This window comes from Desmodus rotundus, chromosome 6 (genome assembly GCF_022682495.2).
Source record: "Desmodus rotundus isolate HL8 chromosome 6, HLdesRot8A.1, whole genome shotgun sequence".
Taxonomy (NCBI): Eukaryota; Metazoa; Chordata; class Mammalia; order Chiroptera; family Phyllostomidae; genus Desmodus; species Desmodus rotundus.
Window position 1 is genome coordinate 103643235 of NC_071392.1, and position 16795 is coordinate 103660029.

The 16795-nt window shown below is 54.7% G+C and overlaps 1 protein-coding gene across 6 annotated transcripts in view; it reads right to left on the reverse strand.

The window, feature by feature from the left end:
* Positions 1–1994: 1994 nt before the first annotated feature.
* The window catches only part of EYA2 (EYA transcriptional coactivator and phosphatase 2), a 205769-nt gene continuing 190968 nt past the window's right edge, over positions 1995–16795 (reverse strand). For 4 of the 6 annotated variants that reach the window (XM_053926999.2, XM_053927000.2, XM_024559682.3 and 1 more), the window contains 5 exons: positions 13443–13603; positions 11052–11166; positions 9798–9919; positions 6702–6802; positions 2508–3285 (listed from right to left, as the gene is read on the reverse strand). In XM_053926999.2, coding sequence (XP_053782974.1) covers positions 3205–3285; positions 6702–6802; positions 9798–9919; positions 11052–11166; positions 13443–13603 — 580 coding nt within the window. In that variant the 3' untranslated portion in view covers positions 2508–3204. Of the gene's footprint in view, positions 2275–2507; positions 3286–6701; positions 6803–9797; positions 9920–11051; positions 11167–13442; positions 13604–16795 lie in introns of those variants that run through there. The other 2 variants (XM_053927001.2, XM_053927002.2) reach the window with 2 other exon arrangements.

Here is a 16795-nt window from a genome sequence, read left to right on the forward strand (position 1 = left end):
CGGGGAATCTTTTGATGGGACATCCTGCCCCCACCCCTCCCACTCCAAGCCATTCTCCCCACAGTGGCCAGGCAGATTTTTTAAATGTCAGTCACGTCAGGCCACTCTTCTGCTTAAAACTCTCTGGTGTCTCTTTGTTGGATTTAGAATAAAATCCCTACTCCAATAAAATCCAAAATCCATGACCAGAAGGGTCCAACCAGACCTGGCCCGGCCCCCTTTCTTTTCCTCTTGCTCACCTGGAAACTCTGTACCTCCCGCGCCTCTCCCTGGAGTGCTTTCTCTGGCTTTTCTCATCATCCGGGTCTGAACTCGGCTGTCACCTCCTCAGAGGCCCTGCCATGTCCCAGCCACCCTACAGCACACCCTCCCCCGACTTCCGAGCCTCCTTCCAGTGTCTGGGGAGGAAGGCAGCTTCCATCGCTGACAGAACAGCAGCTGTGTGTTCTGAAAGTCACAGTGTCAGCCAACAGGACCCCTGGGACACGCACGGGACCACCTGATGGGCCTGAGTGTCTCCCTGGGTAGATAACTGTGGTCTCTTCCAAAGGGACGCGCTCAGGACCCCTTTCAACTGGTTTTTTTTATGTTGGCTGACCTCAGCCTCCACGATCCACCTTTGCCTCCCCGCTGAGGGTCACACAGCTATCTCTCCTCCTGACCTCAGGGCAGTTGCCAGAAGGGGACCTGGGGGGACTCGGGCTGGAGAGCAAGCCTGTGTTGGGCATGTAGGGGGATGGGCTGCACATGCTGGTTTCCCGCTCAGGCCAGCCACCCTCTCCACCTTTCTTCTCCCGGGAGGAGGCTGGTGGGTGAGAGAGTCTGGTTCTTACAGCCAATCTGCCTCTTTCCGGCAGGTTCCCTGCACAGGACTGTCTGCTCCAGGAGGCAGGTGGGACTCTGTCCGTCTGCATTCGGAGGTTGAGAAGAGTGCCGTGACCCTGGCTGACCCGTGGGGTGGATGAGTGGCTGCAGCACAACCACTGTGAACCTGTGAGGACTTTCCCCACTGTCCCCTGCCCACCACTGCTGTCACCACTGGGCTCTGCTTGGGCAACGGTGGCTGGGCAGGGGCGAGGCTTCCTGGAGGGGGCAAGAAGGAGGTCGCCTGCTTTGCAGGACTGGTTTCCTCAGCACCAGCACTGCGAGGCCGCTGAGTAAAGGGCTAGTGTTGTCATTGGGGGAAACTGGCGAGAAACAAGCTCCGTCTACCATCCAAACATCTGTCCACTCGATCATCCGCTCACTGGGCCGTCTCTCCAAAACCACGCAATCAGCCAGTCACCCACCCATCTCACTGCACGAGCACTGGGTCATCCGTCCACCCACAATCCCTCTTTATAAAACCATGTACTTAGCCATGCCGACATAGTTATCCACCATGTATCCATCCACCCTCCCACCACCGAGCTAGCCATTCCCCTTCCGGTGCTCCACCATCCAGTCACCTAACCACCTACCCAGCCATGTAACCACACATTCATCCATCTGTCCCAGTGTCCATCTGACTATGATTCCAATGATACTTCCACCCTTCCTCCCGTCTCGTCTGTAGCGGGATTTCACCTTGTGTTGGCGTCTACTCTGCGGACTGATTCCCACCATGTCACTCTGTGCTTGATTCCAGGGGTACAGAGATGAAACCAAGAGAACCCGCCCCCACGGAGCTCAGAGTCCAGCGTCTCTCTTGCCCTTGGTGGTGGTTCTGTAGCCATCAGAGATTCCAGCTCTGAGACTCCAGATACAGACTCATTTCCCATCTCCACCGACGTGGCTACTCCAGCCAACTGGGAACCCTGGATTTCACCAACGCGGAGAGAGGGAGGAGCCTATATTTGTATTTAGCATCTAATCAGATGGATCCCGGCTCTGCTTGGAACTCTATGAGCAGCAGAAGTACTCGAGATGTCCTCAGAAGTCCTCCCCATGTCCCTCCCTGCCCCATTGTTTGGGCCCTTGGCTCACCCACTGGAAAATAAAAAGTCTTGTCATTGGGATGGAAGTTGTTTGTATTTTTCAGCCCAACCCTCATTTTCCCCAATTCTTTTTGTAACAGTCCACTGATTATTCCTTTGGGGACTGGATCTCCCCAGCTTTATGTTCCAGAGGGATCGAACCCCAAATCCGGCTCCATGGAGCCCGTGACTCAGGTGTGGCTAGGGAGACACAATCCTGGTGGTTTTGTCAGATGCCCTGGGCAGGAAGTGCTCTCTTTCCGCCAGTGTGGTTTTGCTAAAAGGTTCTCACAGCAGCCTTTGCCACACAGGGAAGAACCTGCGGGGGAAGTAAGACCACACAGGAGAAAATCATTTGATCACCTGGATCCAGCCATGCCTGAAGATAGATATCATCTCTCAAGTTTCTGAAGATTCTTTTCTTTTCTTTTTTGTTTTTAGCTTAAGCAAGTTTGAGTTGGATTTTATTCCTTTGCAACTGAAAAGGTTCTGGGAAGACCAACAGATTCAGAAGCTGCAAGTGCGGCAATGAAGTAGCGACACCCAACCCACTTCCAAATGTAAACGTGGTTTTATTTAATGCCTTTTCTCCGTCACAAAGTACCACCTCCTCCCCAGGATCCCCTCGTCCTACAGAACAAGATGGCAGCATAAGGCACGTGCACTTGTCCACATGATGGTCGGGTCGGGTCCTTAAACACAAAAATAAGCAACAGTCTTCCCACCGCCCCCAGTCGCCTCCTTTGCCAATTGCTCAGAGATGATCGTCCCCCCAAAGCACAGCCTGGAGCGGAGAGCTGCAGCCAGAACTGCGCACTGCCCCGCATGCCATTTAGAAACAAAACCAGACCAACGACCGAGAACACCAGCAACACAGGTGTGAGAGTGTAATACCGGAGTAATGGGATTAGTCCATAAATTAAGGAGAAGAGAAAAAACCCGAGCCTGTCCCCTCCTCACCACCAGCCCTCCCGCAGATCAGCACTTCTTGCTTTTGTTCCAAGAGACTCGTAGAAAAGTCTGGACTCCGTGTCAGCCCTTGTCCCCAAAGTTAAATATTCCGCAGCCATGGCTGGGCACTCTGCTCCCCGGGACCCGCGTCTGGACTGAAAGAACATCTATTGAGATGGTCACCGCACTCGTCCTCCTGGCTGTAGGGACCCCGCCCAGTGTCCAGCATCTGGTGGGAGGCGAGGGGCCTGGGTGGGGGACGCACCTTGGAGGGCAGGCGGTGACTCCATGGGCTCTGCTATAAATACTCCAGCTCCAGGGCGTGCCTCAGCGCCTCCAGGTCTGCGTGGCAGGATACCCGCCAGAAGGGCATGTTGTGCTGCAACACAGAACGCCAGGCACACAGTCACCCCCGCTCCGCACCCCCGGTGCCGCCCCCACAGTTAGAGCCGCACAGGACGCCCGCTCGCGTCGCAGGGCAGGGTGAGCGGGCCTTTCCCAAACCGGGAGGCACATCGCGTCGTGCGCTGTCACTGGATCTGCAGATAATCAATCTGTAGACGAGATGCAAACGTGGTAATTTCACCCATGGTAAGTGCTATGGAGGAAATAGTAGGGCGTAGAAAGGCGCTGGCCCGAGGGTGTCTGCTTTTTGCTAGCTGGGTCAGGGAAGGCCTCTCTGGGGAGTTGGGGGGACATTTAAGCAGGCCCCAGAGGATGAGGAGGAACCGTGCCAACAGGTACGGGGTGGTTGAGGCAGAAGATTGCGAGTGCAAAGCCCTGGGGAGGGTTTGAGCTCGGACTGTCGTGGTCGCTGCTGCATCACATCACTCCTGGCACATAGTAGGTGCTCAAGAAATACTCATGGAAGGAGAGGAAAGAGGGCGGAGGGAGGAAGGGAGGGAAGGTGAGTTTGTCAAGCGAAGTCCTCAACAAACACATCTTTCTCTCTCTCTCTTTATTTTTATTTTTTACAGCGTGGGCCTGCTAGGTTCCGTCAGAACCAGGCGTTGACATTTAGAATGTTCTCTTTTGCTCAAGGAGAGCAGACGACTGTCCATCATGGGCAACACGGGCCATCTCTTTAATGGCTTCCAGGGGTCCCAGCTGCCTCCGCCCTCTCCTCACCCCAGCCAAGCCTTCCTTTCTCCACAAGGGTGTTCTGGTTGCCCCCCAGCCAATCCCGTGCCCCTTCAAAGAGTGTGACTCATTTTCCCGGGAGGAAATGAGCGAAGGAGGGAGGGAAGGCCTTGGCTGCCCTGGCCTGGGCCTGAGGGCTATGGGCCGCAGGTGGCTTTATCACGTGTGGGACGTGGAGACAACGACATGTTAAAACGGAGATATTAACACCACCATCAGCCAAAGCAGTCACAGCCCCTTGTCTTCTCGCCATATTTCACGCTGCGCAGGTGCCTGGGGCCTGGGCTAATGACTCCCATCCATCAGGCCAGGAGGGCTGCCGGTGCTCGGCTGGGCCACTGCTTCGGACAGTGGAGAGGACTCGAGGGGAGTCGGTGTATGGGGGTGTGTGCCCTAGTCTCCTGTGGTGGACTCCGTTGTCACCTGACAAGCTCAGGGGTGCAGACTGATAGCGTGACCCTAAGTCTGTCTCCTTCCTTCCAGGTGTTTGGAGCAAAACAGTCAGTTTGCATGTACCAGCTGTGTGACCTTAAGTAAATTAATTAACCTCTCTGAGCCTCCAATCCGTCTTCTATAAAATGACGTGGAATGATACCCACTTTGCAGGGCGTTTTGGAGGACTGACTAAAACGACGATGGCAGGCAGAGTAGTGGTTCAGGGCACGAGTGGAAGTGGTTTTCCCTCGATTTCTCTAATGCCATTAATACTGACCTTCTGGACAGTTATTTGTTGCACTATCCCTTAGTGTTTCATTCCAGGATAACAAAGGGGTCATTTTAGAACATTTGCTCCCTCTCCAATGGGGGAGAAGGCAGGCACGTGGCAGTGACGGCTCCATGGGTGTCCCTGCCCTTCTTCCAGGGACAACCTGAGGCAGGTGCCAGCTGCTCGGGGCCACAGGTCTGAGCTTTGTCTAATCCAACTTCAGTGGAAGCAAAGCTCAGTTTAATGGCTTTCACCTGCTGAAGGCAGAGCTCTCTTCTGTGTCTGAACTTGGAAGAGGGGGGAGGGGCTGTAGACGTGCCCTTGATCCTGGAAGTGGGCTTCAGGCAGGCTCACCATACAGAACTGTGCTCTCAACCTGCCGTGGTGTCTCTGCAGCTCCAGCAATTCGTGGGATCATTCACGTGGTTCATGCTACTATTTCGGCCACGTCTTGTGTATTTATTTAAAACGTTTCCCTCTAAACCAATTCGTTTTTAAAAGTGAAAGCAGTCTGCTTTAAGAGGAGGTGCTTAGAGTAAAAGCTGAGGTCCTCTCCAAGGGCCCTGGGTGCCTCCCTGACCTCACCTCTTGTTGCTGCCCACTGGCCTGGCCCATGTCTGTGGCCGCGCTGGCTCCCTGCAGGAAGCTCCAGCCTTCAGACCTTTGAACTTCTCGGTTCCTCTGTTTTAATGCCCTCGCTCTGATATCCACTTGGCTCACTTCCCTTCCCCCTCCCGTCTTCACTCAGATGCCACCTGGCAGGGAGGCCTACCTTGACCATCACCTGTACTTGCAACTTATCTCCCCCCACCCCAGAGTTCCCTCTGTTCCCATTCTCTGCTTTACTTTCTCCCAAAGCTCGGCTCACCACCTGACAGGCATGTTACACTTAGGTGTTTACTGCCTGTCCCAGCCTGTGAGATGAGTGAGGGTTGAGAGCCCTGTTGGCTAGCACTCAGTAGGTGCTCAGCTACTGGAGCCTACACCCTAGCTGGAGGATTTGTGATTAAGCCACCAATTATTCAGGTACTCCTTTCATGACAAGAGGGGACAATGTCCTGAAGAAAGCATGAAGACAGCTGGGGGAAGGAGTCACAGGCAGGCCAGATCCAGCTGGAAGGGTGGAGTGGGAGCCAGAAGCCAGTCTGGGAACTGTGGGAGGGAAGTGCTGCTGAAGCTGATCCCGGAGGGATGGGCCCAGTGGGTGGGGCATGGGTGGAGGGGAGGAGCCTTCCAGGTGGATGGAACAGGATATGCAAAGCCTTCTAAACTCCCCTCTCCCCTCGCCCCAGGGGCTTTCCCTCTTTCTGTGGGCTTCATCCACTTCACCCTAAACATCTCTGCATTTCCTTGGAATGTGCTGCTGGGGAGGGAAGGAGGAAATCAGGTACCCAAATTAAGCTCTGTGACATTAACAATCCACTTCCCAGGCCTCTGGGTGGGGGGTGGCAGGCTCCCTGGGATGCTGCTGACAGGCCCAGACCTGGGGTTTTGGCAGCTGTTCCTTCTCCAAGAACAGAGTTGCGGCTACCAGAACCCCTGCCCTTCTCCTCCTGGGCCTGAGATCACAAATGCAGGACTTTCTTTCTCATTAGCTTAATGCCGTCTTTATTAACCGGGACGGGTTCCTGGAACATATGATCAGTAGGTATTAAGTAAGACACACACACGTGCACCTATCCCCCCGACCGGCCTGCCCCTCTGGGGTCTCTGGGCTCCCGGGCAGTTTTCCCAGAAACAATCCAGGGCTCCCAGGGGCTGCAGCCAAAGGCACAGAGCGGGATTTGCAGGAGGAAATTACTCCGGGTGCTTCTGCAATGTGCAAAGGGGCCTGGGCCGGCCAGCAAAGAGCCTGGGGGGCGGGGGCGGGGGAGTCTGTGCACAGAGCCCTGGAAACCACAACACAGCTCAGGGGAGGAGGAAGAGCAGCTGAGAGATGGGAGAGGTACCTTTTTCGCCCCCTGCTCCTCTTCGACCCCGTCGCCAATCACGATGTAGACGGCCTTCCTGCCGAACCTCTGCATTATCCTCTCGAAGCAGCTCTCCTTCCCTGCACGCCCGGAAGAAGGAGAGGAAGGAGAGAGGCTCGGTGAGGACCAGTGTGGTGAACAAGGACCGCTAGCTGAGTGTTTGCTGTGGGCGTCCGTCCTCCTAAAGGCTGGGCGTTAATCATTTCAGCCTCCAGCAAACTCTCGAGGTGTGAACCGCTGTCATCCCCACGTGCCGGGCGCCGATGCAGAGGCGCAGAGCTGGGAAGTGGCCTGCCTAGGGGGTCACAGCAGAGGAGGCAGGCTCCCGAGTCTGCGCTGCCGTCTGGGTCAGAGTGATGGGCCCGTTTTCCAGAGGGGGTCACAGGGCTCTGAGTGGGGACACGAATTGCCCAGGATCCCAGAGTGAGGAAGCAGAGGCGCAGGCACTCTCTCGTCCACCCATTTGAGACCGCCTTTCCTTGTCACCTTCTCGCCAGTGTCTGGGCAGCAGCACAAGTCCAGACACATGGGATTCAGACCTCAGTTCATCCTGATCGGGTCAGCAAGTTTGGTAACCATAACAACAGCGCTAATAATAGCATCAATCACCGCCACTGACTTCACTACATTCTAGGCTCTCTGCTAAGTGCCTCCCCTCCAGCAGGGTTTCCCAGCCTCAGCGTTTCGGCCTGTTGGGCTGGACCCTTCTTTGCTGTGGGCTGGCCTTTGTGTTGGCAGGGTAGCGGCATCCCTGGTCTTTCCCCACTGGATGCCAGCAGCAGCTCTTCCACTTGTGAAGGTGAAAAATGTTCCCAGGTGTTCCCAGGTGTCCTCTAGGAGGCAAACCACCCCTGCCCTGCCACCTGCTGGGAGCCACTGACTCACATTAATCCACTGACCTGCCACAGCAATCCTTAGGAAATCGGAACCAACAGAATCCCATTTCAGAGATAAACAGACTGAGGCTCAGGGTGGGTGAAGTGACTTGAAGATGAGGAGAGCAGGAGGAGGAATGATAACGATCACAAAATAGCTCCCACGGGGGCGCTTGCGCTGTGCTGTGAACTGCTCGGTGTTTTATACGCACTACTGAATGTAAGTGCTTTGAGGTGTGTGAGCATCCATTTTACAGACTGGGAAGCTGAGGCAGAGAGGGGTGAAGTCAGTTGCCTTAGGCCAAGTGCAGGGCTAGGATTCGAACCCAGGCTGCCTGCCTCAAATGCTGGAGCTCTGAACTCCTCTGTTACACTGCTCTCGTGGGAATCAGCGCCGTGGCCGGCCACTCCTCCCTCTGGGCCTCTTTCCTCCTCTGCGGGAGCAGAGGCTGGGTCAAAGCAGCGGATTGCAACTGTGTTCTGAGTTAACAGAATCACATGCCCTTGTCCTTTGCCACACCACTCTGCAGTGCAGCCCACTGGTGTTGGGTTGGTCATGTGACTTGCTTTGACCAATGGCATGGTAAGGACCCGCCAGGAGAAATGGGCGTAGGTGAGTTTGGCTTGGCCTCCTTCACGTCTGTCATCTGGCACGAGAAAAATGTGGCCCTGGAAGGCCGTCGGTCCCACAGCGAGGAGGCAAGTGGAGCAGACAGGAACCTGGGGTCAAGCCCAGCAGAGCCACAGTTGACTCACTGACCCCAGAGTGAGACGTAAAACCGTCAGGAAGCTTGTTACGCAGCACTATCATAGCAGAACCTGACTTGAAAAAATTATGGTTTTTCAGTTAAAACAGGGAGCAGGTGACCAAATTCCGTCCTGTCTCTACCTTGAGTGCTTCTAGTTTTCTGATCTTCAGGCTCCCCACGTGGGAAAGAAGGGCCATACCACCACTTCCCCGGGGGCACTTGGTTCCTGTGATGGAGGGGTCCCGTTGCAGGATCTCTGATGGCATCTGGGGCCTGACTTTCCAGGGTTTTAACATCTACGTAATGCTCAGACCTGGAATTTTATTAAAGGCAAAAACTGCTCTAAGAAGATGCTTCTACGGTACCATAAGTTGGTTTTTGCTCCAGAAAAAACAAGGGTAAAAAAATTCTAATTACAAACATCTTAGCCAGATTTTTGTGTTATTTGTATTGTATTTATTTTTTTGTGATATAAGAGTTAAAAAGCCCAGTTCCCTCACACATTAAAAAAACCCAAACCAACCAGTATTACTCGCCCTGATGTTACTAGTTCCCAGTCACTAAACTCTCCTATCTCATCAAAGCTCTGAGCCTGAGGCTCGTCCTCTTTGTTAACAAGGGAGGTGACAAGTGTTAGGCAGGCGTTAAAGCAGGCTAGCACTAAATGGAGACTCTCTCCTGGAAAGAGAACTAAAAAACAATACTTTTCTCTCTTTGTGGTTCAGGATTAAAGTCAAGGTTATTTGATGACTGTACCACCTACATTAAAACCCCTTTATGTACCAACCTGCGGTGGAAACTGTTTTCCTTTTCTTCCTTAGTAATTGAATTCCAAGAGTTTTACCTGTGCTCACAGTCGCTTAGCTATGAACTACATTTCCCAGCATCCCTTGCAACTAGCTGTAGCCACAGGACCTAGGTGAGCAGAAGTAACTTGCACCCCTTCTGAGTCTTGGCTTTAAAATATTGGATGGGCTTTACACCTTCCTCTTTTCCACCTTTCCGTAAGCTGACGTGGCAGCACCCCGATTTGACCACACACGAGGATAAGCTGGTAGGAGACGGTGGAAAATAAAATGGGAGGAACCTGGATTCCTGGGTGAGCCCAAGGAGGGGTCCCTCCAGCAGCCCGGATCGCTCCCCTCTGGTCTGTTGACACGGGAGAGAGAAATATATAAGCTTCAACTCTGACGTAAGCCCTTGCATTTGGGCTGTTTGTTAGAGCAGCTTTGCAGTTATGGTGACTACTGGAAAACTGCTCCTAACCAGTTTCCCTAGAAGCAGAGCCTGAAGGAAGTGGGTTGTCGGGGATACTCTGGGGATGGCCGGAGTCATGCCCATGGGCGTGAACATCCCTAGTGCTGTCATCCTCCGACTTGCCTGCCATGCCCCGGATGGAGCGCTCCCTCCATGCCCCTCCCAGCATCACCTGAGCTCTGGGCCCCCCTTACCCGTCTTGGTTGCGCTGTAGATGTTCTCGATGGGAAACACAGAGCCCAGTCCGTACAGCAGGACTTTGGCCAGCGCAGGAATCAGTTGAGTCGTGGTGACCAGCACGTTGACACAGTTGGGCCTGAGGACAAAGGAGGCTGTAGAGCAGGGCTCCACGGGCCCCAAGGCGAGGCCTCCTCACCCTGTGGCATGTGCCTGGGTCTGGTGAGCATTCTGGTGGGGTTGGGGGGCTCTGGCTAAGGCGTCCTCAGGGAAGGGCGGGGCCCGAGGGCTCTCAGCTATCCTTTTAAGCCTGAAAGCTGCCTGACACGTTGAAATGCAAGATGGGTGTAATTCTTTCTTATTTAAAAAGCAAACGTTTATTGCAAGGGCCACACACTGAAATGGCTGCTGGGGCCTCTCAGTAACACAGCTGAGTGATAGGGACCAAGCAGGACAACCGGGAGGGAGGGGACTGGGGTGCACTGGAGGCACAAGCCGGCTCTGACATTTTGAGAGGACCCAGAAAGCTGGAGCGATGGATTAACGTTCCTAGTCTTTGGGACAAAGCCCGTATCCAACAAAACATGCCAGGATCAGACAGCAGCTCATGGGCCGTCATTCTGTAACTACTCATGGGCTGGGTCACCGGATTCCCGATGCTAGTGCAGGGGGGTAATTTGTTGTCCGGCCCAGATAATCTTACTTAAGAGCAAGAGGCAACTTACTGGGAGGCCTGGAATGAAGCTGGACCCTCCTCACCTCACCTCACTAGGGACACCTAGGGCAGGGGTGTCAAACTCATCTTCACCGGGGGCCACATCAGCCTCGCAGTCGCCTTCAAAGGGCCGAAATAATTTTAGGGCTGTATAATTGTAACTATTCCTTAACTGTTAAGGAGTTGAAATTACATTCGGCCCTTAGAAGGCAACCTTGAGGCTGATGTGACCCCAGGTGAAGATGAGTTTGACACGCCTGCACTAGAGGGGGTCTTCGGACAGCAACGCTGTGACTGCTGGGTAGACGGGATAAGACGGACTGATGTATGAAGGTCTTTAGCTCTGTGGGGCCCTGATAAGTCACGGCAGCTATTTGCTCAGCTGTGGCCCAAGGTGTCCGGGTGCCTCGCACACCTCAGCCTGGTCCAGTGTCTGGAAAGTGTGCCGAGTGAGAATCTGGAGAGTCCCACTCCCCCGAGTATGGAAATGGAGGAGCCAGCACCCTCAAGTGGGAGAAAGTTCGGTGGCGCAAAGGCAACGAGGGCTCCCACTTACCGGGAATTGATGAGGTTTAGTGCCTTCAGGGAGTGGGTCAGCCAGAGGTCGGTCAGGGCTTCCAGCTCAGCTCTGAGCTGCAGCCAGGTCTCTCTTTTGGGAGCTCCTATCAAGTCTACGGACAAGGGAAATCAAGATGTGGCAGCTCTCATTTTAGAAAGGTCTGGGAGCGGGTAGGGCCAGGGAAGGGGAGCCTAGTTATCTTGAGGTTTCAAAGCAGATGACATTCAAGGTCAACTTCGATCCAATAATCTTACTCTTATTTTGGGATGGATTGATTGATCAATGAATCAAGCCATCTATTGATTGGTGCATCCATCCACCCATCATCCATCCATCCTCCCTCCCTCCATCCTCCATCCTCCATCCAACAGAACATTCAGAAGTGCCTTCTGCGTGGTCAGAGTTGTGACGGGCACTGAACGTACAGACATAAACAAACCGTCCCGATTACAAAGCTTACTCTGTTACCATGGAGACAAAAATTAATAAAGTAAAAAATAACAATGACTAACATTTATTGAGTGCTTACTGTGTGCAGGACCCTGTGCTTTTAACATGACATTTCTCTGTATTCTCACAGGCACCCTGGAGTGGACACTCTTTTTATTTCTTTTTTAACAGTGAGATATAAACAACATGTCACATCAGGTTGGTCAGGTGAGGAAACGGGCTCTGTGACTTGCTCACAGCAGACAGGAAATGATGGCGACAGAGCCAGCACCCAGGCCACTGACCTCCAGAACCCACCTCAGGTGTCTCTCAACCTGACTGTCCCCTCTCAGCCATCAGTGCCCTTACGGTAAAGTTCAGACTCGAGGGCCCATGCTCCTGCCCCTGCTGACTGCCAGTCTCATCTCCTGGCACTACCCTGGTGTCCATTCCAGCCCCAGTGGCCTCCTCTTTGTCCCTCGAAACACCAGATATGTTCCTGCCTCAGGACCTTTGCACCTCTCCTTCCCTAACCTGAAGCACTCCCTGCCTTACCTCCCCCTTCTGGCCTTGCTAAACCCTTCGAGCTCATCATAAATGCCGTTTATTCCGGAAGGCCTGTCCTGGCCAGTGCCTTCTGTTTTACAGTGTCCTGACATACTGCACCCCTTCTTCCTAGCGTGTCTCACCACTGTCCTTCAAAGTGTACCTGTGTGACTGCGTGTCTGGTGTCTGCCTCGGCCATTAGACTGCTGGCTCTGTGCGGGCGGGAGCCAGGCCGGCCTTGCTCACCACCATGGTAGCAGCCCCTGGAGCAGGGGCTGCACAGGGCTGCTGACGAGCCAGTGTTTGTGGGAGAAAGAATGAATGCGCTGGGGCCGGGTGCTGCCTTGTGCCTGTGCTACTCCCACACCGTGGTGTCCGCACAGAAGACCCCCGCTGTCCAAACGCCTCCCCGCGGCCCGCAGGCCCTGTGCCGCCTGACGGTGCCGCCTCTCTTGTCCCGTCCCGTCCAACAGGCCCCTCGCTCCAGCCACACTGGCCTTCTTTATCTTCCTGAAAAGCCTCGAGCTCCTCTGTTCTCAGGGTTTTTCATGTGCCATTGGTGGTGGACACTGCTAGTTGCCTTCCACTGCCCATGTTTCTCTTTAATAATTAATACAATAGAACTAGAAGAAAATCTCGTCAGTAATAAGAACTGTGATGTTTAGCTAAGTACGTGGCTCCCAGGCTAAAAGGCTACGTTCCTCAGTCTCCATCTCGGCCCTCACCAGGCTAGTTCTGGGAGCCAGACAGCTGAGGCGGGGGGTGCGGAGGGGAGGGTGGGGCGGGGGGGGGCAGCAGAGACTGCAAGGAGGGCGGGGGGGACTGCCTGCTGGCATCCCTCCAGCTCTGAGCTCCCTGCCTGTTGACACATCGGGTAATTTCCCCTCGGTTTATGGGAAAGCAAAGCAGCCTGACTGAAGCCCTGGGTATTTCCTGGGGCTTAACCTGGATGGGGAGCAGATGGCCTCGGCTGGCTGACTCCAGCCGCGTCTCCTCCGCCCCCCGCACACCTGTTCCCCCGCCCTTTCTCTGTGCAGGGTGGGTGAGCAAGCAGGCTGACCCTGAAACTCTCTGCTTCACTCTTGTAGTCAACAGACTTGGGTGCACGAGGCCACGGAGTGTGACTGAGACATGGCGAGGAGTGTCGTCCTGGGCAAGACGCTTCCTTATTCCTCAGCCTCCTGCCCCTCAAAGTGACAGCGCTGAAACACTCATGCCCTCTTCCCGGGGACACCGTGAGGGTCCCTCCGAGTGAGCAGATGTCTGCAACCCTGTCAGAACAGTGCCCGGCACAGAGCCGGCGCGACCTGAGTGACAGTGGCCCTCCTAGATGGATTTCCCGCGGCCCGGGGTGCGGCCCGAGCAGCGGCAGACCCGGGACCAGGGCGGCCAGCCTCTCCCCGGCCCACTCACCGCCAACGTTGTTCTTGTAGGTGTTGTACATCTCCTTGACACGCCGGTAGCGGAAGGCCAGCTTCCTCATCCAGTCCACGCCGCCGTGGACGCCGGGGCCCAGGCACAGGTTGGCTCCCGGGGCCGAACTGTGGAAGCCATCAGTGGAGAAGTTGTAGGTGCTGGGGAGGGGAGAGGGCAGAAGAGGGAGAAGAGACAGTGTTAATGTTGAGGGGTGGGGGGCTCTTCACCAGGAGACCACAGGCCCCATGGAACCATGGGTAGGGCTCAGGGTGTCCACCAACCCCTGGAATGTGCGAGATAGCCGTGTGCATGTGCGTTCCCGGAGGGGCAGGACACAGCTTCTGTCAGCTTCCCAAAGCACGGCGGCATCTTTGGCTCTTGCCTAGTCAGCGCCCGCTCTCCTTTCTCTTGGTGTGAAATAGCGTGTCTGTTTTCTTTCCTGGTGGGGAGGGGCTATCCCTATCCGCTGTGTGCAGTGGCCACACACGGGAAAGCCTTTCTTTCTTCCCTCAGAATTTGTGGATGGACTAGAATTCCAACAATAAAGGTTGGATTTGGTTCATCTTCACAGCAGAGTCCAGAAGGAAACCTCGGTCGCTGCTACTTTGATCCCCCAACCTGCCCCGCTTCACCGCCCTCCTCAGGCCCGCCTGCTGACCCTTGCTTCCCATTCTGTGAGCACCTCCGTGTCTCGCTATAGAAATTCCCTGTTTTAATTTTTTTATTTGTTACGTTAGGCAGAGTTGATTGCTGGTGCTTTGCAGCTACAGCCCTTGGCCGCAGTGCGGCGCGCTGGGCTGAGAAGTCCCACGCGTGCGTGCAGAGACTGGGGGTGCACCGAGCGAGGCAGGGCATCACACTGGGGGGACAAGCAGAGTGGCAGCGGGGAACCAGAGGGGAAGTGGGGGCGAGTCCCCACCTACAGCGGGCCGAGTGTGCGCACGGAAGCCCCAGCTCTGCGGAGAACACCACTTTTCCCCGCCCACCAGAAGCCTCGGTAGGTCTGCCAAATCACACGCGTATCGCTTATGCTTTAACGTCACGAGAAGCACCAGAGCGTAACAAGGGCTGTCTGTGCAGTACGAGCAGACGCTTCTGAGAAAAAGGGGGAAGTCTCTCCAGAGAGGAGAAGCCCGGAAGGAAACACGTCCATACGGTACCCTGGGCATCTCTGGGAGTGGGTTTGGCTGCCTTTTTTCTCTTTGCACTATTTTGCTCTTTCTGGATCTTCTGAGTTTAAGAGTGAAAAAAGAAAGGCATTTACTTTTTTTTTTTTTTAAAGAAGATGCAACGCAATCTAAATGAAACCACACTTGGAAATGGTATCTTGAGTACCTGCCGGTTAACTGCAATGGCAGAGACAAAAAGGAATTTGAGAAGTGTGAAGCGAGCACGGAGCACAGCGCTTTGTGACATGCTGCCGCCCCCACGGAGCCTGGGCTCCCCGCAGAGGCCAGGCCTCCAGGCCCGGATGTCAGACTCTTCCCAGGGGGAGGACGCGGTGGGGGCAACAGAAACCCTGGTGGGCGAGGTCTCAAACTTAACAGCAAATTTCACCTTGGGGGCTCCCTGGGACAGCCAGGCCGGGAGGACACTGGCCCTGGCGACTTAACCCCGAAGGCCTCAAATGTAGACTCTGGCTTTCCCTCCAGAGCAGAGAGACACCAACGGGCTGATGGAAGAGATTCTTTCATTGTCTTTAAATTCTCGCCCAAGAACGGACCAGGACACTCATATGTATGTCCACATAAACATATATACGCCCGTTCCCTCACACACACCCACCGCCTGGGTTGTTCTGCACAGACATCCGCGTGAGTGTGCGTGAAATCGGAAGCAGGGAGTCATAGTGTCAGAACGTGGTGAGTCTGAGACGGCAGGGAGACGGGCGATTTTAGTTTTTCTCTGCTCTGCACTGAATGACTCAGATTCGAAAGCCCGGTGGAGAACACGACATGACTGTTCTAGCTGCCTGTCTGCAGAGAAACTTCCTCTTTCCCATGAAACATGCTACGCAGACATGTTGCTTCTCCGTCCTTCTCAGCTCCCATCTTGGGCACTGGTGGCCGGGGGCTAACAGTAAATGAAACACTCAACTAGGAACAGGGAGCAGGCAGCATCAAATCACGAAGGCAGAAAGCCCTTTTTCAAGGACTCTCTGTCCTTAATGCGACGAGGAAGGGGCTACATGACTTTGTCCCCTCACAGCCCCTTGGTTCTGGAGCCCACACTTTTAATCACCATGTGGTCCCTTCTCCTCTGGTCTAGGGGTTCCCATTTTTCTAGATAATTTCTTTTTTATTTTCTGTCAACCTTATTTCCATTTTCTGTTTAAGAATTTGGGGAAGAACAGCTTAAGACCACTCAGTAATAGCCCTGGCCAGTTAGAGCATCATCTCGATTCACCAGGGTTGTAGGTTTGATTCCCAGTCAGGGCACAAGCAAGAAGCAATCAATGAATGCATGAATGAGTGGAGCAACAAATCGATGTCTCTCTCTCTCTCTTTAAAATCAATAAAGTGAAAATATAAAAGACCACTGGTTGTTCCTGTCCATCCGGTGGCCTGAGCAGTGGGGGCGGCAGGCCAGTCAGTGGGAAGCTGCTGGGTAGGCCCAGTGGGAACCTGCGCCTGCAGACCAGACTGCCACCTTGAGCAGCAGTGACCTTGGGGGCCGGAGCAGCCCGTACACCCTGAGATTCCTCCTCGGTCACAGCGTTTGGAGCAGCAGCCTGCTCCTCCTTTTCCGTCTCTTCAGCATCTCTGCAGAGTAGAGATCCTGTAGGGCCTCCCACGGGTGCTTACAGAGATGGTGCTGCGCGTGCGCAGAACCTCCCGGGCCAGCATCCAGCACATCGGTCCCACCGTGCGAGCTCCCTCGGTGCTGCGCAGGGGCGGCGATGTCCACACAACACTGAGGAGAGACGGTATTGGAGCAACGGCAGGCAGGGCGTGGGATCAGTGCCCACGGGACGTCTTGGTTCCTGGAAGGCCATCTGGGGCTGGTTAGCGAAGGTCCAGGAGTGAAGCTGCCAGCAGCTGCCAGCAATGGGCGTGGCCCTGGTGGCAGCAGGAAACTTCAGCACAGTCCACCCGCCAGTATCCCTGGAGGCTGTGACCCTCATCCAGGTTTTCTGGGGCAGCCGGGGCCGAGCTGCCCATGGAAGCTTCTCCCAGTTCCCTTCAGATTTGTAACATGGGCGTCGTCCTTCTTCCTTTGGTAGATGAACTGTTCCGTTTGGAAGTCAAGGTTGGTGCCACCACACTGGGTTCCTGCTGCCGGGAATTTGAGGACCTCCTCTTTCATCTGCAGCACATCCAAGGCTCCGGACACTGCGGAAGGTTCCGGCG